General features: G+C 39.8%; 1 protein-coding gene across 1 annotated transcript in view; it reads left to right on the forward strand.

The window, feature by feature from the left end:
* Positions 1 to 24720, forward strand: part of Stt3B (catalytic subunit 3B of the oligosaccharyltransferase complex) — a 101109-nt gene that overhangs the window by 46119 nt on the left and 30270 nt on the right. The window contains exons 9-11 of the mRNA XM_071693593.1: positions 15264 to 15443; positions 18438 to 18562; positions 21859 to 21946. Coding sequence (XP_071549694.1) covers positions 15264 to 15443; positions 18438 to 18562; positions 21859 to 21946 — 393 coding nt within the window. The remainder of the gene's footprint in view (positions 1 to 15263; positions 15444 to 18437; positions 18563 to 21858; positions 21947 to 24720) is intronic.

Genomic DNA, 24720 nt, shown 5'->3' on the forward strand with positions numbered 1-24720 from the left:
CAAAATACTCACTCCATCTCCTTCTCACATCACCACTACTTGTTATCACCTCCCCATTTGCGCCCTTCACTGAAGTTCCCATTTGCTCCCTTGTCTTACGCACTTTATTTACCTCCTTCCAGAACATCTTTTTATTCTCCCTAAAATTTAATGATACTCTCTCACCCCAACTCTCATTTGCCCTTTTTTTCACCTCTTGCACCTTTCTCTTGACCTCCTGTCTCTTTCTTTTATACGTCTCCCACTCAATTTCATTTTTCCCCTGCAAAAATCGTCCAAATGGCTCTCTCTTCTCTTTCACTAATACTCTTACTTCTTCATCCCACCACTCACTACCCTTTCTAATCAACCCACCTCCCACTCTTCTCATGCCACAAGCATCTTTTGTGCAATCCATCACTGATTCCCTAAATACATCCCATTCCTCCCCCACTCCCCTTACTTCCATTGTTCTCACCTTTTTCCATTCTGTACTCAGTCCCTCCTGGTACTTCCTCACACAAGTCTCCTTCCCAAGCTCACTTACTCTCACCACCCTCTTCACCCCAACATTCAATCTTCTTTTCTGGAAACCCATACAAATCTTCACCTTAGCCTCCACAAGATAATGATCAGACATCCCTCCAGTTGCACCTCTCAGCACATTAACATCCAAAAGTCTCTCTTTCGCGCGCCTGTCAATAAACACGTAATCCAATAACGCTCTCTGGCCATCTCTCCTACTTACATAAGTATACTTATGTATATCTCGCTTTTTAAACCAGGTATTCCCAATCATGAGTCCTTTTTCAGCACATAAATCTACAAGCTCTTCACCATTTCCATTTACAACACTGAACACCCCATGTATACCAATTATTCCCTCAACTGCCACATTACTCACCTTTGCATTCAAATCACCCATCACTATAACCCGGTCTCGTGCATCAAAACCACTAACACACTCATTCAGCTGCTCCCAAAACACTTGCCTCTCATGATCTTTCTTCTCATGCCCAGGTGCATACGCACCAATAATCACCCATCTCTCTCCATCAACTTTCAGTTTTACCCATGTTTATCGAGAATTTACTTTCTTACATTCTATCACGTACTTCCACAACTCCTGTTTCAGGAGTACTGCTACTCCTTCCCTTGTTCTTGTCCTCTCACTAACCCCTGACTTTACTCCCAAGACATTCCCAAACCACTCTTCTCCTTTACCCTTGAGCTTCGTTTCACTCAGAGCCAAAACATCCAGGTTCCTTTCCTCAAACATACTACCTATCTCTCCTTTTTTCACATCTTGGTTACATCCACACACATTTAGGCACCCCAATCTGAGCCTTCGAGGAGGATGAGCACTCCCCGCGTGACTCCTTCTTCTGTTTCCCATTTTAGAAAGTTAAAAAAAAAAAATACAAGGAGGGGAGGATTTCTGGCCCCCCGCTCCCGTCCCCTCGAGTCGCTTTCTACGACACGCAAGGAATGCGTGGGAAGTATTCTTTCACCCCTATCCCCAGGGATAATATACATATATATATACACATACACACACATACACACACACATGCACACATACACACACACACACACACATACATATATATACATGTGAAAAATGTAAGAAACAATTTAGAAAACTGAAACTTCTAGCTTGAAATGAAATGAAAAAATGAATGTCACATAATGGTTCAACCTCTGGCTATGGAAAAAGGAAGTGTTTAATTTATTTACACAAACGTCAATAGTAGATCTCATCAATTTAACCACTGTATCAATAAGCTTCAATGTCTAAGCTACATTTTTTCAATTTCACTATTTTCTTGTCAAAGCACCATGTATGAAAACTATCACTCCAGTAACACAACTATAAACATTTACTTCCCCTTTAAAAAAAGTTCTGGGGAAGTCTGTCTCGATACACTGCGGGACACTCTACCACCTGGCGAGGTTTGTGTTGCAGTGATATTGTTGGAACTACTAATTCTTCAAATATACCCATTTTTGCTCTCCAAGATAAGGTTCCCTCCTTCCACACATTCTTCATTGCTCCCAGAACCTTCGCCCCCAGTCCTGTGACTCGCTTTTGCTTTCATGGTTCCATTCGCTGCCAGGTCTACTCCCAGATATGTAAAACACTTGACAGTGAAAAGCTTGATAAAAGCTTTACCACAGCTCCTTATCCACATCTCGGCCCTACAGACCTTTCCACGGTTTACCCCAGACTCTTCACATGCCTTGGTTCATTCCATTAACAGCCCATCAACCCCTGTATACCACATCGTTCCAATTCACTCTATCTCTACATAAATGCCCACACACACACACACACACGTATTCATACATATACACAGACCTATACATATAATCACATGTACATATCCATACTTGCTGCCTTCAGCCATTCCCGTTGCCACGTTACCACACACAAAATAGCATCACCCCCTCTCTCCAGTGAGGCAGCGCCAGGAACAGACAAAAATGGCCACATTCATTCACAGTCAGTCTCCAGCTGTCATGTGTAATGCACTGAAACCACAGCTCCCTTTCCATATTCAGGCCCCATAGACCTTTCCACGGTTTACCCCAGGCGCTTCACATGCTTTCACTTCCTCTCCTCTCTTCACAAAACGATTCTCCCTAACCCTCTCACTTTGCACAACACCCCAACCAAAATGCCCTGTATCTGCCACTCTTATCATGAAACACATTCAACAAACCTACAAAGTATTCACTCCATCTTCCTCTCACTTCATCACTACTTGTTATTACCACCCTATTTGCCCCCTTCACTGATGCTCCCATTTGTTCTCTTGTCTGATGCACTTTGTTTTCCTTCTTCCAAACCTTCATCCCAATAACCAATCCCTCATCTGTACTGGACCAAATAACATTGCTCTTATTCACATTTACTCTCAACTTTCTCTTTCATACATTTTTCCAAACTCAGTCACCAACCTCTGCAGTTTCTCACCCAAATCAGCCACTAGAGCTGTATCATCAGTAAATGACAACTGACTCACCAAGCCCTCAAATCCTTAACAGACTGCATACTAACCCCTCTCTTCAAAACTCTTGTATTTACTTTCCTAACCACCCTATCCGTAAACAAATTAAACAACCATAGAGACATCACACACCCCTACCACAAATCAGCATTCACTGGGAGTCAGTCACTCTCCTCTTTTTCTACTCGTAAACATGCCTTACATCCTTAGTAAAAACTTTCACTGCTTCTAGCAACTTACCTCCCACACCATATATTCTTAAAACCTTCCACACAGCATCTCTATCAACCCTATCATATGCCTTCTCCAGATCCATAAATTCTACTTACAAATCTATCTGATTTTCTAAGTATTTATCACATATATCCTCTACTACTACTGAAACCACACTGCTCTTCCCCAATCTAATGCTCTGTAGATGCCTTCACCCTCTCAATCAATACCCTTCCATATAATTTCCCAATAATACTCAACAAACATATGCCTCTGTAGTTTGAACACTCACCTTTATTGCCTTTGTACAGTGGCACTACGCAAGCATTCCACCAATTCTCAGGCATTTCATCATGGTCCATACATAATTGAATATCCTTACCAGCCAATCAACAACATAGTCACCCCCCTTTTTTTTTAATAAAATCCTCTGCAATACCATCCAAACCCGCAGCCTTGCTGGATTTCATCTTCTGCAAAGCTTTCACTACCTTTTCTCTCTTTACCAAACCTTTCTCCCCAACCCTCTCGTTTTGCTCACCACCCCTACCATAATGCCTTATATCTGCCACTCTATCATCAAACACATTCGACAAACCTTCAAAATACTCACTTCATCACTACCTGTGAGGTGGTTTGATTGAGTAACTAATGAAAGGGTAAGAGAGATGAGTGGAAATAAAGAGTGTGGTGGAGAGACCAGAATATTGTGTTGAAATGGTTTGGACATATGGAGAGAATGAGTGAGGAGTGGTTGACAAAGAGGATATATGTGCCAGGGTGGAGGGAACAAGAAGTGGGACCAAACTGGTGGTGGAAGGATGGAGTGAAGAAGATTTTGAGCGATCAGGGCCAGAACATACAGGAGTGTGAGAGGCGTGCAAGGAATAGAGTGAATTGGAACGATGTGGTATACTGGGGCTGACGTGCTGTCAATGGACTGAACCAGGGCATGTGAAGCGTCTGGGGTAACCCATGGAAAGCTGTGTAGGTATGTATATTTGCGTGTGTGGACGTATGTATATACATGTGTATGGGGGTGGGTTGGGCCATTTCTTTCGTCTGTACCTTGCGCTACCTCGCAAACGCGGGAGACAGCGACAAACCAAAAAAGAAAAAAAAATATATATATAGCATATATATATGTAAGGCATGTGTACGTGTAGGAAGAGAGGAAAGTAATTGGTTCTCAGTGAATGTAGGTTTGCGGCAGGGGTGTGTGATGTCTCCATGGTTGTTTAATTTGTTTATGGTTGGGGTTGTTAGGGAGGTGAATGCAAGAGTTTTGGAAAGAGGAGCAAGTATGAAGTCTGTTGGGGATGAGAGAGCTTGGGAAGTGAGTCAGTTGTTGTTCGCTGATGATACAGCGCTGGTGGCTGATTCATGTGAGAAACTGCAGAAGCTGGTGACTGAGTTTGGTAAAGTTTGTGAAAGAAGAAAGTTAAGAGTAAATGTGAATAAGAGCAAGGTTATTAGGTACAGTAGGGTTGAGGGTCAAGTCAATTGGGAGGTAAGTTTGAATGGAGCAAAACTGTAGGAAGTAAAGTGTTTTAGATATCTGGGAGTGGATCTGGCAGCGGATGGAACCATGGAAGCGGAAGTGGATCATAGGGTGGGGGAGGGGGACGAAAATCCTGGGAGCCTTGAAGAATGTGTCGAAGTCGAGAGCATTATCTTGGAAAGCAAAAATGGGTATGTTTGAAGGAATAGTGTTTCCAACAATGTTGTATGGTTGCGAGGCGTGGGCTATGGATAGAGTTGTGCGCAGGAGGATGGATGTGCTGGAAATGAGATGTTTAAGGACAATGTGTGGTGTGAGGTGGTTTGATCGAGTAAGTAACGTAAGGGTAAGAGAGATGTGTGGAAATAAAAAGAGCGTGGTTGAGAGAGCAGAAGAGGGTTTTTTGAAATGGTTTGAGCACATGGAGAGAATGAGTGAGGAAAGATTGACCAAGAGGATATATGTGTCGGAGGTGGAGGGAACGAGGAGAAGTGGGAGACCAAATTGGAGGTGGAAAGATGGAGTGAAAAAGATTTTGTGTGATCGGGGCCTGAACATGCAGGAGGGTGAAAGGAGGGCAAGGAATAGAGTGAATTGGATCGATGTGGTATACCGGGGTTGACGTGCTGTCAGTGGATTGAATCAGGGCATGTGAAGCGTCTGGGGTAAACCATGGAAAGCTGTGTAGGTATGTATATTTGCGTGTGTGGACGTGTATGTATATACATGTGTATGGGGGTGGGTTGCGCCATTTCTTTTGTCTGTTTCCTTGCGCTACCTCGCAAACGCGGGAGAGAGCGACAAAGCAAAAAAAAAAAAAAAATATATGTCTTTGTATGTATACATTGAAATGTATATGTATGTATATGTGCCTGTAAAGGTGTTTATGTATATATATGTGTATGTGGGTGGGTGGGGCCATTCCTCCCCCTTCCCCGTACTTGATCACCATTTCCAGTATTAGCAAGGCAGTGCCAAGAACAGCCAAAGAAATGCCACATCCACTCACATCCATTTCCCAGCTGTCATGTGTAATTCACTGAAACCACAGCTCCCAGTCCACAACCAATTCCCATTAACTTCTCCATAGTTTACCCTGGATGCTTCACATGCTCTGGTTCACTCCATTGACAGTATATCGACCCAAGTGTACCACATCATTCCAGTTCACTCTATCCCATGCATATCCTTCACCCTCCTGTATGCTAAGGCCCGGAGTGCTCATAATCTTTTTCACTCCATCCTTCCATCTCCAATTTGGTCTCCCCTTTCTCCACGTTCCCTCCTCTTCTGACACTGATATCCACTTTATCAAGCTTTCCTCTCAATCTTTCCATGTGTCCAATCCATTTCAGTGCCCACCCTGTTCAGCTTTCTCAACCACTTTCTTTTTATTACCACACTTTACTCTTATCCTTTAATTACTTACTTGAGCAAACCACCTCACACCACATATTATCCTCAAAATTTATAATTCAAAAATTGTTCACAGGAATTTTCCATTGATGGAGTGGAGAAGAAGTGCATTATGATTCTTGTACAATTAATTTTTGATGTGTCTAATTTTTTAAAATTATATTCTCGGGTATATTGCAGTGCAAGGGCTCTAGAATGAGGGGCATGTTTGAATGGTACTGTACCCTCCCATCATTACCACAACAGGGGGTGGGGTTATGGGTGGGGACACTGAAGGTGAATCATGTTGATTGTATGTGACATAACTGGTGGCAGACTCCACTGAGAAATTCTGAAGCTGATAATAGGATTTGGGAAAATGCATTAAATGGAGAGAGTTGAGAGTAACTGTGAACTAATGTAAGTTGATGACATGCATCAGGGAAATGAGACAATGATTTGATAATGAATTTGAAAAGAGAGGACTTGAAGGAAATGTTTTGCTTTAGATACTTGAGACCTTTACCCCTTGACCTACTTTATGGTTTACTTCAGCTCCCATAGTTTTATCATTGCCATGTCCACTCCCAGGTATTTAAGATACCTGTAATTCTTCTAGTTTACTCCGTTAATTCGTGCACTCAAACCAACTTTTTTCTCTTTCCTGTTAAACTTCGTTTCTTTACTCATGATAATTGAACTTATTCCCTACAAACATTCTCCCAACCAGCTTTTGCTGCTCCTCACTCATCTTCCACCAGAGCTGGGTCATCTGCAGTGTAATAAAATGTACTAAAAATGTAATATAAAATTGTCATTAACTGTTCACTATTGAAAATTAATATGATTTGATACAGAATATTTGTTGCAACAAGTACAGGTTGTACCTCTCTAATCTGGCACTCTGTGGTCCAGCAACTCCCATGGTCCAGCACATTTTGAATCTAACGCTGTTAGTAGCGTTAAGGTGCCAAAATCTCTTTATACTGCAGCCAAACTAATTAACAGTCCTGTTAATTTCTTATAGCGCCAGAACAATTGTATGATGCTGACGAATCTGCCCTGTATTGGCATCATATGCCATTAAAATCCCTTGTTTAAGATATTGAGGAGTCTTTATATGGGGTAAGGATTCCAAAGATAGGGCAATAGTTCTTAGCTGCAGCACTGCTGCTGGAACATCTAAAACCAAGCTGATGGTCATTGGTAAGAGCATATACCCAAGGGCCTTTAAAGGGGTCAATTTCTGTTTTCCGGCATTTTCTGTGGTCCAGCAGTGGCCAGGTCCTAAGGTTGCCAGATTAAAGAGTTACAAACGGTACTGTATATAAGATTCATGTTTTAAGAGTAGTTTATCATTTTATAGGGTGTCATCACATTTGTTGAATAGCTTTTACTAATCATGATATTAGTAAGATGGGAATGAAGGAAAGAGGAATGTGTGTAATGTAAAATAAATTGTAAAGGCCCTTTTTCATGTCTGAGTGAAGTAGATTTTAAGTCTTTATATGTATTTTGTGGTGGTGTTTCAGTAAGGAAATTATATTTGGATGGTTTTAGAATTTACGGTTATTTAAGAGAGATGACTGTTTACTGTCTTTTGATTATTTATGGTTGTATTTTAAACTTGTATATTTTCTTAACATTACGGTCGAGTTTTGAGAATGATTTCCGATGAGCTATTGTTGGTAGGAACACTGATATGATGCAGGTGATGGTATGGTGCCTTAGTGGACCAGATACATGGTAATGTCTAATATGCTCTTGAATGGCAACACCAATACAATGGAATAATTCTCATATGATCTGGGCATAGCATGTGACATGTATTGGATATTGGTGGACTATTATTGATACTGGTGATGTGAGACTATGTCTTGTGATGGTGGGTTGCAGAGGGAACATCCTAGGAATAAATAACAAAGCATGAAGATACTTTTTCATTCTAATGGTAGAAATCTAAAGGACTCCAGAAATTAGAATTTCCAGTATCAAATTAACCTTTAGTCCAGAAAATAATTATTTTTTCCGCAGTGTGTAATGTCATTGAAAATAGGTAATTCAGTAAATCCTTTTGATGTTTTCAAAGTGAAACAATTAACTTATATTTCGATTAATTTCTTAGACTTTTGAAGCGGTGGAAAATTGAAGAAAATAATTAAGTTTACTGTTCTGGTCCTTTGCTGATTTTACAAGCGAAACCATTAAAGGTTGCTTATTTGCATTAATATTTCTGAAAATTTGCAGAGAAAGGGCATAAAATATAAGGAAAAATAAATACTGCATTCACGTCATGAAACTTTAAATTGATAGTATTTAAAGGGAAAATTTAATCTGTCTGAATGGAGGTAGTTTTCTGCTTGTGTGTCTTTTGAAATGAAATAGTGAAGGGAGAAATGTAAGTTAACATGAGCTTATTATAAGTGATGAAAAGTAACCTGCATACTCATGACTTTTAATTGATAATATATTAATTCCTTTTCCATACAAGGTTGATCCTTTGTACATCTTTTTCCATTATTAATCAAAAGTTTGAAATGCAAATGACATGTCAAACATATACAATGGTGTGTAATTGTTGTAGCAAGCTATGATCGTTTATTGACTTACATTGTCATAGTATATTTATTTTTTTAAACCCTCGGCATTGTGAAAGAATTTCAGCGAGTGTGCCGTTAAACGTAGAACTGGGACTCTGAGGGATCGACGGGGCCCGGCCGGAATCCTTCCTTTTGTAATTAAATTCTAAAAAATAAACATAAAAGGAATCTACACGGTAGTACAATGTACATACATTCTACTGGCTGCTTTATTCATTCGTCTAATTGTACACACAGAGAATTGAAAACTATATCGCAGTGCGGTGTAGTCTGAGAAAAGACACATAGGCAATTCGATAAACGACCAGTCTAAGGTAGGGTGTATAATGCGAGAAACTCAGGTCATTCACATCAGGCCCCAAAGGAAGGTTTCATGTTTTAACCTCCGAAAGCTGCACTTGCTGGATTATACAATTGAAAAGTGAATCCGTTATAAGAACATTGACAATTGACAGACTTGGTTCCTTTCATTGCCTTCACTCCTGTGCTTGCAGAGCCAATAGACATGAAAAGTTTTTCACTCCACTCATCGATTTGTCTCCGCTTTCCGATTCATCCCCAGCGTTACATATATTGTCTTTGTCAATTTAGTATCATTGCTCCAGTGACGAACATATTGTATACACCCTTTCTGCTCTTTAACAAGCGAAACTTTGTATTTAATGTCTAAAGACTTATTGATTACTGTTTAAAAAGCGAGATAACAAGTAACAGATAGAGACAGCCAACGTTGATAGTAATTGAAGGCTGCGAAGAAACTTATGTCTCAAATCTCAAGTTGCCAACGAGTGCAGTCTCTCCATATCATCGCTGAGTAAGCCAACATGCAAGGATATTAACAGAGTTGGAACACTATTCGTGTAAACATACGTGTTTGTTTGAGTTGGAAGTGTCTTGCCTTGCTGACATTCTCAATGATCCCAGAATTTGCCGCACAATACCACCTGTGAACAATTCACTAAGATAGTTCGGATCGCTTGTCAGGAATCCAGTATTAAATGCTTCCCACAGATTTTTGCTGAGAAACTGATGGCCTTCTTCAGAATGGGTTCACTTATACGATAATTAGTATTATTAAAAAGTAGAGGCATTTGCGTTCTTTGCAATTTATACCAAATCTAGTGGACAAGCTTACAGCAGTTTCAACCCAACAACCAGAGACAGCGTGATAAGGAAAAAACAACTGAGTCCATCCAAGACTCTATCTAGGAAAAAAAGATTACTTGCGCCTAGCTAAATATGTTGGCAATCAACCCCAAAAGCAACCATCAAGTAAAGCTAAATGGAGCAGGAGAACAATGCACGACACCCCTGCCTAAACAGAATTGAATGAGTACTTAAGTTTTCTATTCCGTCGTACAATGCCATATAGGGTGTTTTTTACTGTTCAAGAACTGTCGCAAATCGATTTATAACAGTAAACTTCAAAGATTCGGAAGATAAAGTCCAGCAAGGCCTTTGTATTAATGCTCATACAAATCCAATTGGTTGTGAAGTATTTCTCCATTATTTTTAAAGCATCTGTACGACACTCATTGACCTGCCTGAAACGCAGTCTCCCAATCTGATGCTTGTAAAGCTCAACTGATAAATACCTGCCAAATTACCAGGATATCACAAATTTTCCTGTATTTGAAACTATATGGACGTTTGCTTGTAAGTGGCACTTAAAAGCATCATATCTGGAAGACCTCGGCACTTCACATGAGCATGATTATTGATATCTCTTGAAGATAGCAGAAATACCTCATTTTTAATGAATTTCACTGCAATTAGATCGGAAGACGGCTTTCAGGAGTTTAAATGCTTGGAAAGCTTTAATACCTTTGTGTGGTGACAATATTTAGCATACCAATTCTTTCACGGATCACACGTTTGACCTAAAAGACAATTGTATTATCATCTGAATGTATTGCGCAAGGTTTGATGTCTCCATGGTTCAATTCTTTTGATGACGTTAGTGTAAATGCATCAGTCTGCACGTGCACGATGTAGTCATTGGTGATGTGCTTGAACTTATAGTTTCTTCCAGAACATATTACACCTGAATTCAGATTAATTGTGACCCAAACTCAGTGACTCTTTTTCAAACTTTGGCAACGTATTTCTTGACTCTCATTTTCTTTTATACATCAAGTTATTAGCAGTAGGCTTGCAAAATTAGTAATGTTTATGTTTACAAAATTAAGTGTTTTAGATATCTGGGAGTGGATCTGTCAGCGGATGGAACCATGGAAGCGGAAGTGGATCATAGGGTGGGGGAGGGGGCGAAAATTTTGGGAGCCTTGAAAAATGTGTGGAAGTCAAGAACATTATCTCGGAAAGCAAAAGTGGGTATGTTTGAAGGAATAGTGGTTCCAACAATGTTGTATGGTTGCGAGGCGTGGGCTGTGGATAGAGATGTGCGCAGGAGGATGGATGTGCTGGAAATGAGATGTTTGAGGACAATGTGTGGTGTGAGGTGGTTTGAGCGAGTGAGTAACGTAAGGGTAAGAGAGATGTGTGGAAATAAAAAGAGCGTGGTTGAGAGAGCAGAAGAGGGTGTTTTGAAATGGTTTGGGCACATGGAGAGAATGAGTGAGGAAAGATTGACCAAGAGGATATATGTGTCGGAGGTGGAGGGAACGAGGAGAAGAGGGAGACCAAATTGGAGGTGGAAAGATGGAGTGAAAAAGATTTTGTGTGATCGGGGCCTGAACATGCAGGAGGGTGAAAGGAGGGCAAGGAATAGAGTGAATTGGAGCGATGTGGTATACAGGGGTTGACGTGCTGTCAGTGGATTGAATCAAGGCATGTGAAGCGTCTGGGGTAAACCATGGAAAGCTGTGTAGGTATGTATATTTGCGTGTGTGGACGTATGTACATGTGTATGGGGGGGGGGGTTGGGCCATTTCTTTCGTCTGTTTCCTTGCGCTACCTCGCAAACGCGGGAGACAGCGACAAAGTATAAAAAAAAAAAAAAAAAAAAAAAAAATATTATATAATCTTTATTCATTTATTTATTATACTTTGTCACTGTCTCCCACGTTAATGAGGTAGCGCAAGGAAACAGACAAAAGAATGGCCCAACCACCCTCATACACATGTATATACATACATGTCCACACACACACTTATACATACCTATACATTTCAACGTATATTTTTTTCTTTCAAACTATTCGCCATTTCCCGCGTTAGCGAGGTAGCGTTAAGAACAGAGGACTGGGCCTCTGAGGGAATATCCTCACCTGGCCCCCTTCTCTGTTCCTTCTTTTGGAAAAAAAAAGAAAAAAAATATACATATAAAGACATATACACGTATACACATGTACATAATTCATACTTGCTGCTTTTATTCATTCCTGTCACCACTCTACCACACATGAAATGACAACCCCCTTTCCCCGCATGTGCGCGAGGTAGCTGCTAGGAAAAGACAACAAAGGCCACATTCGTTCACACTCAGTCTCTAGCTGTCGTGTATAATGCACTGAAACCACAGCTCCCCTTCCACATCCAGGCCCCAAAGAACTTTCCATGTTTTACCCCAGATGCTTCACATGCCTTGGTTCAATCCATTGACAGCATGTCGACCCCGGTATACCACATCATTCCAATTCACTCTGTTCCTTTCATGCCTTTCACCCTCCTGCATGTTCAGGCCCCAATCGCTCAAAATTTTTTTCACTCCATCCTTCCACCTCCAATTTGGTCTCCCACTTCCCTTCATTCCTTCCACCTCTGACACATATATTGTCTTTGTCAATCTTTCCTCACTCATTCTCTCCATGTGACCAAACCATTTCAATACACCCTCTTCTGCTCTCTCAACCACACACTTTTTATTACCACACATCTCTCTTACCCTTTCATTACTTACTAGATCAAACCACCTCACATCACATATTGTCCTCAAACATCTCATTTCCAACACATCCACCCTCCTCCATACAACCCTATTACAGCCCACACCTGGCAACGATATAACATTGTTGGAACCACTATTCCTTTAAACATACCCATTTTTGCTTTCTGAGTTAATGTTCTTGCCTTCCACACATTCTTCAATGATCCCAGAACTTTCGCCCCCCTCCCCCACCCTGTGACTCACTTCCACTAACATAGTTCCGTCCGCTGTCAAATCCACCCCCAGGTATCTAAATCGCTTCACTTCCTCCAGTTTTTCTCCATTCAAACTTACCTCCCGATTGACTTGTCCCTCAACCCTACTATACCTGATAACCTTGCTCTTATTCACATTTACTCTCAGCTTTCTTCTTTCACACTTTTTACCAAACTCAGTCACCAGCTTCTGCAGTTTCTCACCCAAATCAACCACCAGCGCTGTATCATCAGCGAACAACAACTGACTCCCATCCCAAGCCCTCTCATCTACAACAGACTGCATACTTGCCCCTCTCTCCAAAATTCTTGCATTCACCTCCCTAACAACCCCATCCATAAGCAAATTAAACAACCATGGAGACATCACACACCCCTGCCACAAACCGACATTCACTGAGAACCAATCACTTTCCTCTCTCCCGACTCGTACACATGCCTTACATCCTCGATGAAAACTTTTTACTGCTTCCAGCAACTTTCCTCCCACTCCATATACTCATAATACCTTCCACAGAGCATCTCTATCAAGTCTATCATATGCCTTCTCCAGATCCATAAATGCTACATACAAATCCATTTGTTTTTCTAAGTATTTCTCACATATATTCTTCAAAGCAAACACCTGAACCACACATCCTCTACCACTTCTGAAACCACACTGCTCCTCCCCAATCTGATGCTCTGTAGATGCCTTCACCCTCTCAATCAATACCCTCCCATATGATTTCCCAGGAATACTCAACAAACTTATTCCTCTGTAATATGAACACTCACTCTTATCCCCTTTGCCTTTGTACAGTGGCACTATGCATGCATTCCACCAATCCTCAGGCACTTCACCATGAGCCATGCATATATTGAATATCCTCACCAACCAGTCAGCAACACAGTCACCCTCTTTTTTAATAAATTCCACTGCAATACCACCCCAACCCGCCGCCTTCCCGGGTTTCATCTTTCGCAAAGCTTTCACTACCTCTTCTCTGTTTACCAAATCATTCTCCCTAACCCTCTCACTTCACACACCACTTTGACCAAAACACCCTATATCTGCTACTCTATCATCTAACACATTCAACAAACCTTCAAAATACTCACTCCATCTCCTTCTCACATCACCACTACTTGTTATTACCATCCCATTAGCCCCCCTTCACCGATGTTCCCATTGGTTCTCTTGTCTTACACACTTTATTTACCTCCTTCCAAAACATCTTTTTATACTCCCTAAATTCAGTGATACTCTCTGACCCCAACTCTCATTTACCCTCTTTTTCACCTCTTGCACCTTTTTCTTGACCTCCTGCCTCTTTCTTTTATACATCTCCCAGTCATTTGCATTACTTCCTTGCAAAAATTGTCCAAATGCCTCTCTCTTCTCTTTCACTAATAATCTTACTTCTTCACCCCACCACTCTTTACCCTTTCTAATCTGCCCACCTCCCATGCTTCTCATGCCACAAGCATCTTTTGCACAAGCCATCACTGCTTCCCGAAATGCATCCCATTCCTTCCCCACTCCCCTTACATCCTTTGTTCCCACCTTTTTCTATTTTGCTCTCATTCTCTCTTGGTACTTCCTCACACAAGTCTCCTTCCCAAGCTCACACCTCTCAGCACATTAACATCCAAAAGTCTCTCTTTCATGCTCTTATCAATTAACACGTAATCCAATAACGCTCTTTGGCCATCTCTCCTACTTAAATACATATGCTTATGTATATCTCTCTTTTTAAACCAGGTATTCCCAATCACCAGTCCTTTGTCAGCACACAATGCTACCAGCTCTTCACCATTTCCATATACAACACTGAACGCCCCGTGTACACCAATAATCTGTATTGTAGATCATAATTTGTTACACACTCATAATGATGAATAGATTTTAAAGGGCTTGAAAAAAATTAAAGAGCTGGATTTAAAGGAATGCTAAGCTGCTTTGGACTGGTAACAAGTAAACATTCTTCATAACACCTGATATATTATCATTAGATATCTTCATTTGTGTATTATAAAAGAAAATGACAAATAGCACATTTTGACAGTATAACATCCATAATTTAGGTAAATAATGATAAAGCAATAAGTGAAAAGAGATGATAGAATCAGTGAGTGGATGGCAACAGTCAACTGAATGAATCATTGTTCATGTGTAAGATTTAATTTAGCAACTGCATGGGGACGGCTGATGGGTTCCTGGTGCCATTTTCTGGTTAGGTAGGATCACAAACCATCCAGAGTGTACAAACTGTTTTTTGACAGCTGTTGACTTTCATTGTAAATCACTGTAAGAAGAAAAATGTCTTTTTATGACTATCATTGTAAATAACAACCAAAGGGTTTAGGAGATATGAAATAGCATATTGGATAGAAGTAAGAGGGACCACCAGCCCCAAGAAATATTTCAAGGATCTGTAGAGCATAATAGGATTTTAACTAGTTATTGTTGGCATTTAGACTGTATGCATGGTCAAGATGTGTATACCTTGGAATTATAAAGTTTCTCAACTTTTCTTTATTCAGGAAAGTGATTATTTCACCGATCGTGGAGAATTCAGAGTGGACTCCCAGGGTTCATCAACTCTCTTGAATTGTCTCATGTACAAGTTGTCCTACTATAGGTTTGGGGAATTAAAGGTGAGCTTAATTACTTTTGAGTTTATTGATAACTGTTTGTTTAGTTTTGTTGTGTTTAACATCCAGTTACATATAATTTAGGTCATTAGGCCTGCAACCCTGTTTGATTTTTGACTGTATAAAGTCCCTCCATAATAATTACATTGATACCTACAAGTCCTATCTGGTTCTATAGGGGAATACTAATAATAATAGTGATGATGATATATGTAGGAAGAGAGGACAGTGATTGGTTCTCAGTGAATGTAGGTATGTGGCAGGGATGTGTGACGTTCCCATGTTTAATTTTTATGGATTGGGTGGTTAGGGAGGTAAATGCAGGAGTTTTGGAGAGAGGTGAGTATGCAGTCTGTGGTGGATGAGAGGGCCTGGGAATGATACAGCTTTAGTGGCTGATTTGGGTGAGAAACTGCAGAGAGTGGTGACTGAGTTTGGAAAAGTGTGTGAAAGGAGAAAGTTGAGAATAATTGGTAATAGGAGCAAGGTAATTAGGTTCAATAGGGTTGAGGGACAAGTTAATTGGAGTGTGAGTTTGAATGGAGAAAAATTGGAAGAAGTGAAGTGCTTTAGATATGGTTGTGAGGATCTAGATAAGGATGTATGGAGGAAGGTGGATCTGTTAGAAATGGAATGTTTAGGGGTGATATGTGGTGTGAGGTGGTTTGATCGAGTAAATAATGAAAGGGTAAGAGAGAGGTGTGGAAATAAAAAGAGTGTGGTTGAGAGAGCAGAAGAGGGTGTGTTGAAATGGTTTGGAACTTAGAGATAATGAGTGAGGAAAGATTGACAAAGAGGATATATGTGTCAGAGGTGGAGGGAACAAGGAGAGGCAGGAGACTATATTAGAGGTGGAAAGATGGAGTGAAAAATATTTTGAGTAATCAGGTCCTGAACATACAGGAGGGTGAGAGGAGTGCAAGGAATAGAGTGAATTGGAATGGCATGGTGTAACAGGGTGGATGTGCTGTCAATGGATTGAAGCAGGGCATGTGAAGCGTCTGGGGTAAACCATGGAAAGTTTTGTGGGGCCTGAATGTGGATAGGGAGCTGTGGTTTCGGTGCATTACACATGACAGCCAGAGACAGAGTGTGAATGAATGTGGCCTTTTTTGTTTGTTTTCCTTGCGCTACCTTGCTGAAGCTGGGGGTAGCGATACTATTTCCTGTGTGGCGGGGTAGCAACAGGAATGGATGAAGGCAAGCAGGTATGAATGTGTGCATGTGTATATATGTATATGTCTGTGTATGTGTATGTATATGTTGATATATGAACAAAGTGCATAGGAACGTGCACCTTCATAGAACATACAAACCTCCAACAGCCAGGATTGAACCTGGGACCCCTGTGCAACAGGCGGGAATGCTACTGCTAGGCCCATAACCTAGTGGTAGCACTCCCGCCTGTTGCACAGGGGTCCCAGGTTTGATCCTGGCTGTTGGAGGTTTGTATGTTATATGTTGAGGTGTATATGCATGGGCGTTTATGTATATATATGTGTATGTGAGTGGATGGGCCTTTCTTTTCTTTGTTTGTTTCCTTGCGCTACCTTGCTGATGCAGGAAACAGTGATTAAGTATAATGAAAAAATATTGCGGATAATATTACTAATAAATAATATAAAAAGAATTAGAAATATAGATATTGGAAGAAAAGTTGGTAAGTGGGTGTTGTGTCAGCATGGCAGCACCCATTCAGCTTAACATCTACTGGTGCAGCTGCCAGAAGGGCTGTGAAAAAATGGGTCAGATTAGAGATAGTCCTTCACTTTGGCATGAAATAATAATTCACTGGCTTAGTAATAATTTTTTCCTTATTCACATCATTTATACACATGATGCTTGTCATTGTTAGTTTATAGCAGTTAAGCTCCTGAATTATGTATGATTTGTTTAAGGATATTCAACTACAAATACTGTATGTACTTTTATTCAAAACTAATTCTGAAAAAATAGAAGAGCTTTAGGAAGTGTGTGCAAAATTTTCATTGTGGAGGATTCTTCATAGGTTAATGGTTACTGGGGACCATTCATAGGTGCACGGTAATTGAGAAGTATGTAGATTTGTATGATGAGTGAGGGTTGCTGAAATGTGTGGTAACAGAATTTTTTTTAATAGATATGGGGACTAAAGACATCATTAGGACCATTAGGATGTCTCAGCTAAAGACTGTGCTGACACTTGTCTCACAAGGATTAACTTTTATAGTACTTCCTGCCTCTTACAGAAAGCTGTAGAATTCTCTTCCTTCATGTGTGTGACTCTTCCTTTAGATTTTCACTTTAGAGTTGAGGAGCTGAAAGTAATCTCTGCTGTATTGATTTCTTGCCAAATTTCTTTTCCTTCATTTGAGATGACTTTGATTGGGGCATGTGCCAGGTCAGTTAAAAGGAAATGAATGTATAGCATTAAAGAGCAATGTAGAAGTATTAAAATTACATGGGACTTTATTTTGTTGTCATGTGATTGAGGTTTTTGATAACTGTAGACTGTATAGTTATATGTGTAACCTAACTGGGGACTCTACGTTGTTTTGTGATGGCTGAGGACTTTACATACATTTGGTGATTGAGGACTCTGCAAAGCTAGCTGACAACAGTAGATTGCAAAGTTATGATGTGACTGAAGACTTGGAGATGTATGGTGGCAGCACTTTGTGGAGATTTTTTAGTAATCTGAGGGCTTGACAGTGATTTCAGGTAACTGTGAATTATGCTCTTGACGTATGTTACTGATGTTAATGCTGAGATGTTTTGTAACTGAGAATAGTGATGAGATTTGCAGGGAGTAAGGACTCTTCAGATAGTGTGCATGGGAACTGTGTTAAAACTTGTTTTAACTGTCCCCTGTGTTGAGATATTTGGTAGAGGAGTTGAATTATAAGTTTGCATGAGTTGACCTTATGGGTTCAGTTCAAAATGGTGTATATTTGTGTTCTTGACAATGATAGTTAATTTTATCCTGATTTATTATTATGGAATCATTTTTGTTTCTAGCTGGACTTTAGAACTCCTCCTGGTTTTGACCGCACTCGCAACACTGTTATTGGCAACAAGGACTTCAAACTTACTTACTTAGAAGAAGCTTACACTACAGAGCACTGGTTGGTGCGAATCTACAGGTGGGAATCTCATATTTCTTTTTTTGATGAAACCTAGATTTTAATGTATCTATATGAACTCATAATTACACCAGTAGAAATATGACATGTAGTTTTCTTTAGATGTTGGGTATATACATAAATGCCCATGTATGCACATATACATACATATACATATCAACATAAAAAATACATACACACTCCTACTTAGACATTACATACATACACATGTACATATTCATACTTGCTTGCCTTCGTCTGTTCCTGTTGCTTCCCTGTCCCACAGGAAAACAGCATCGCTATCCCCTGCTTCAGCAAGTTAGCACCAGGAATACAGTCACAAAGGCCACATTCGTTCACACTCAGTCTGTAGCTGTCACGTGTATTGCACTGAAACCACAGCTCCCCTATCCACATCCAGGCTCCACAGACCTTTCCATGGTTTACCCCAGATGCTTCACATGCCCTGGTTCAATCCATTGACTGCACATCGACCTTGTTACACCACACCATTCCAGTTCACTGTATTCCTTGCAATCGTCTCACCCTCCTGTATGTTCAGGCCCCGATTGCTCAAAATCTTTTTCACCTCCACCTCCAGTTTGGTCTCCTCTTTCTCCTTGTTCCCTCCACCTCTGACACATATATCCTCCTTGTCAGTCTTTCCTCACTCATTCTCTTCATATGTCCAAAGCATTTCAACACACCCTCTTCTGCTCTCTCAACCATACTCTTTTTATAACCACACATCTCTCCTACCCTTTCATTACTTGCTTGGTCAAACCACCTCATACTGCATATTGTCCTCAGACATTTCATTTCCAGCCAATTCACCCTCCTCTGTACAACCCTATCTATAGCCTTCACCTCACAACCACATGATATTTTTGGAACTACTATTCCTTTAAATATACCCTTTTTACTATCTGAGACAACGCTCTCTCTTTCCATACATTCTTCTTCATTCTTAGAATCTTTTCCCACTCCCCCACCCTAAGACTCGCACCTAGACATCTAAAATGCTTCACTTCCAATTTTTCTTCATTCATACTTACATCCCAACTGATTTGCCCCACAACCCTTCTGAACATAATAACCTTGCTCTTATTCACATTGACTCTTAACTTTCTCCTTTCACACTTATCTACGTGGAGCCTGGATTTGGATTGGGAGCTGTGGTTTTGGTGCATTATACATTACAGCTAGAGAATGAGTGTGAGCGGATGTGGCCTTTCTTCATCTGTTTCCTGGCAGTACCTTGCTGGCACAGGGAGTGGTGGTACTGTTTCCTGAGGAGCAGGGTGGCACCAGGAATGGACGAAGGCGAGCAAGTGTGAATATGTATGTACATGTGTGTATATATCAGTGAAGGGAGTAAGGTGGAAAGTGATAACAGGTAATGATGAAGTGAGGTGGAGATGGAGTGAGTATTTTGAAGGTTTGTTGAATGTGTTTGTTGACTGAGTGGCAGATGTAGGGTGTTTTGAATGGGGTGGTGTGTGAAGTGAGAGAGTCAGGGAGAGTGGTTTGGTGAAGAGAGAAGAGCTGGTGAAAGTCTTGCTGAAGATGAAATCTAGCAAGTCGGAGGGTTTGGATGGTAATGCTGTTGAATTTATTAAGAAAAGGGGGTGACTGTTGTTGATTGGTTGGTAAGGATTAGTGGAATGCATGTATAGTGCCATTGTACAAAGGCAAAGGGGATAAAGGTGAGTGTTCATACTACAGAGGTATAAGTTTGTTGATTGATATGAAAATTCTATGGAAGGGTAATGATTGAGAGGGTGAAGGCATGTACAGAGCATCAGATTTGGGTGGAGCAGTGTGGTTTCAGAAGTGGAAGAGGATGTGTGGATCAGATGATTACTTTGAAGAATGTATGTTAGAAATACTTAGAGAAACAGATGGATTTGTATGTGGCATTTATGGATCTGGAGAAGGCATATGATAAGGTGGGTACAGATGCTTTGTGAAAGGTCGTATGAGTTTACAGTGTGGGAGTTAAGAGAAGCAGTGAGAAGTTTTTATCAAGGATGGCATGTGTCCGAGTAGGAGGAGGAGAGTGATTGGTTCGTAGAGAAGATGGGTTTGCAGTAGGGGTGTGTGATACCCCCATAGTTGTTCAGTTTGTTTATGCATGGGTTAGTTAAGGAGGTAAATGCAATAGTTTTGGAAAGAGTGGTGAATATACAGCCTGTTAGGGATGATAGGACCTGGGAAGTGAGTCAGTTGTTGTTTGCCGATGATACAGCACTGGTGGCTGATTCAAGTGAGAAACTACAGAAGTTGGTTACTGAGTTTGGAAGTGTATGGAAGGAGAAAGTTTAAGTAAATGTTAATAAGAGCAAGGTTATTAGGTTCAGTGGGATTTGGGGAACAAGTTAGGATGTAAGTTTAAATTGAGGAAAATTGAAAGGAGTGAAGTGTTTTAGATATCCTGGAGTGACCCTGGCAGTGAATGGAACCATGGAAGCAGAAGTGATTCATAGGGTGATGGAGGGGACAGGGGATTATTAGAGGGTTGATTAGGGGCTTATCATTTGGTAATAGCTTGTAGATTACCCTTGTATTAAAAAAGCAAGAAAGATAGAAGTAGAGAAGTTTATTATGGAGAGAAATTTTGAAATATATTGAAGACTAGCATTGGAGTGTGTGGTGCTGTATGTTTTGTTTTTGGAAATAGAAGCACTGCATGGGGAATGAATATTTAAGAAAGTTGAAGGAGAAAAGGAGAGTTATAATAAGCTAAATCAGCTTGAGAATAATGTTTCATATGAAGATGTCAGAGGAATGATTGGGGTCAAGTGCAGTGGAAGTATTTTGTTTACTAAGGACTAAGGTGATGTTAATGAACAGTTAAGTTTCACTTTACACATAATGAATAAACTGAAAATGAAAATGAATAAACTGAAAAAGTAAAATTGTCTTCTGTAAGTGTTTAATTTCATATTTCGCTTCTAACACATTGGACATTAGTAAACTTAAAAAGAAGTTGGGTTGATGTGTACTTGATTCATCCCATTGATGGATGGTGATACATAGTTATCACCTATACTCAGTAAGATGAAAACTTCTCTAAAACTTTGAATGAATTTTGTATACTCAAGAGAGGTGGAATTTTCAATGAATTTTCATTTACTATACTTATGTACATTTTGTACTGGTCTTTTAACGTACATGCACCTCTAACATTTTTTCCTATATGTCTTGCAGCAGAGATATTACTGCTTGTCTGGTTTACAGTATTCAAGAAAATATATTTTTACCTTCAAGCTTATCTGTCGTTTAGTATGTACAGTAATAGATTATGCCATCTACAGAGTCAAAAAGCCAGATGAATTCAACCGCCCACGTATTCCTTTATCACAGAGAAAGGTGAAGAGGAGGAATGTCTACCTAACTAAAAAGGTATCAGGTTATATTTGATTAATTTAGTTGTAAAGATATTTATTTAGAAATAGTTATTCAGAGATCATAATTTTCTTCACCCTCATCGTGTAGGTATGGTCCAGAATTATTTAAACTTTTTTCTTTACAGAATATGTTGTCATCATACATAATTGAAGAAAATAACCAAATAGTATACTTTCCTCTATGTTGATACAGGGATGTGTTGAGTGAATGGGTGAGGGCTTAGGTAGGTGGTATGAATGCTCTTTCATTTTTAATATCTTGAATTACTGTATGCTATAGGTTTTTTTTTAGGTATGATTTCAGAGTAGACACATCATTTATGTATTTTTTTTATACATATATTTTGAATAGTATGCATATTTATGTAAATACATTAATATTCATATGTAGAAATTTTTTTTATTAACACAGATAGAACTTTATTGACGTAAATAATTGAGCATGTGATGTCTATCAAAATTAAATGCTTATGCAATAGAAATTTTCCTCAAGCAATTACTTCTATAATGGGTGCATAAATCATCCATCCTGCGAAGTTGGTGTGTGCATACTCTAAAATGATTTATGAGTGACTTGTGATGTAGGCATTCTCCAGGTGTGGCCAGCAGCATTACCTGACTCCCTTTCAGGCACTTCCTAGAGGTGGGCAAATCAAATAGTGATAGGAAAAATCAATATCTCGGTTGTATTGCACTGCAATTTTCTGCTCTCACATCTTTTGATATTCACTGCATTTTAAAGGCTGATAATGTAGTAAAGAAATTTATGAAATTCTCCTGGCAGATATTGTGATTAGAGGTAGCAAAGAAGCAAACCTGTGCAAGGGAACTGGGGTTCTTAACTAAAGTGAACCTGTAGAGTTGGGTCTAATAACCCCATGAAAGGCCTGAAGGAATCATTTGCATTTGAAATGCATGGTGAAATTGCAGTTGTACATGGCTGAGTAGAATGAAAGAGGAAAGAAGAATTTTAGCATATGGAAATGGATATTTTTAGGAAGGATAATTAAGATTTGCATGAAAACAAGGCCTGAGGGTAGTGATTGTTTCCTTAGAATTTAACAAAATTAGAAATTTGGCCTTGATGGAGAGTGTACGGAGATATGTACAGAAACTGCAGGACTTTCTATGAAAGATTGATTAGAAATATGTGACTTCATGGTTGCCTTATATACTGTAATATTAAAAAAGAGGTTTAAGAATGCATTTTAGAGAAAGTAAATTCAGGAGAGAAGCTGATTTTGATCGGAGACCTGATTAAATTATTGAAGGTAGTGGAAGATAGATTTATAGGTAGTCAGTAATAGTGTAAAAATGTTAAAGTATTGACCATGGCAAAAATGTTAAAGTATTGACCATGGCACTAGTGACTGTTTAGAGGTCAGACTTGATGGAATCTTTTTTTTTAGAAAGTTCCATTCATTCTCCAAATAATGATACATCTGGCTCATAAAATAAAGGATATTAGATGGTAGGAATATGGAAATCAGGAGGAGGCAAAAGAGTTGGATATTCTTGCTTATTAGTAAGATAAGCAGACTTAAACTCAGCATGTCCTTGAGCTTTCAGTACTTGCACAATATCTATGGAAAACAGTGGCCTGTTATGTTCTCCCTGATGTTGCAAGAGGAAGAGGCATGCAAGCAACCCCTTATTGAGAGCAAAAGCCAAAGTAATATGGAAAAACTGCACTGCACTGGAGTTGCCCCCTGCTATTGACCTATTAAGGGTGAGACACCAAAGGCTAAGAAGTGGCACTGGTGTCCACATATTAAGATGGAGAGTGATGGCTCTGAATGTTATTGGGATGATTGTTGAGAGTAAAAAGAGGGAGCTTGTGGAAAATTGTAAAAGTTTGGATATGCTGGGGATTGTGGAAACCCATATTCTTGGGCAGGGTATATGGAGTGAATATGGAAATGGTGAATAGAAGTTATTAGAAAGCATTGAAGGAGAAAAGGTATGGGTGGGAATGAATGAAGATTATCTTGTATGAAAGAAAGAGGGATGTGCAATTGTGCTGTCTTGAGAATGCGGGGGTGTTATAGAGGATGGGTGGAATAGATCAGGAATAACGTGTATGAAAGGAAAGATTGGAATTGTGAAGTATGCATGGATATACATGCCTGTGAATATGAAGACTTATCCCGGGGGATAGGGGAGAAAGAATACTTCCCACATATTCCCTGCGTGTCGTAGAAGGCGGCTAAAAGGGGAGGGAGCGGGTGGCTGGAAATCCTCCACTCTCGTTTTTTTTAATTTTCCAAAAGAAGGAACAGAGAAGGGGGCCAGGTGAGGATATTCCCTCAAAGGCCCTGTCCTCTGTTCTTAACGCTACCTCGCTAATGGAAAGGATCACAATTTTGCGCTTGATCAAGTATATTGCTAAGAGTCCACTGGGAAAATGAAACACAATAAGTTCCCAAGTGCACTCGTGTGATAATCACATCATCAGGGTAGACACAAGAGAGAAATATAAGAGTCAGTTGATGTACAACAAAGAAATGAAGCTAAGGCGCCATTTGGTAAACATGCGATTATCCAAAACAGACGAGTGTTCATAAACATCATTTTACAAATTTTATCTACAATAAAGTTATCTAATGTATATAGACCATCACTAATATTAAGATTATAATTCTTTGTGTGTTTGATAATAGAAGATGCAATGATATTTTTCGTGGTAATAGAGTTAAGAGTTAGTAACTGAGATGGCATTACTCCAGTTCATACAATGATCATAGTTTTTAAGCTTGATTAAACAAGGCA

This window comes from Panulirus ornatus, chromosome 56 (genome assembly GCF_036320965.1).
Source record: "Panulirus ornatus isolate Po-2019 chromosome 56, ASM3632096v1, whole genome shotgun sequence".
In the NCBI taxonomy this organism is placed as follows: domain Eukaryota; kingdom Metazoa; phylum Arthropoda; class Malacostraca; order Decapoda; family Palinuridae; genus Panulirus; species Panulirus ornatus.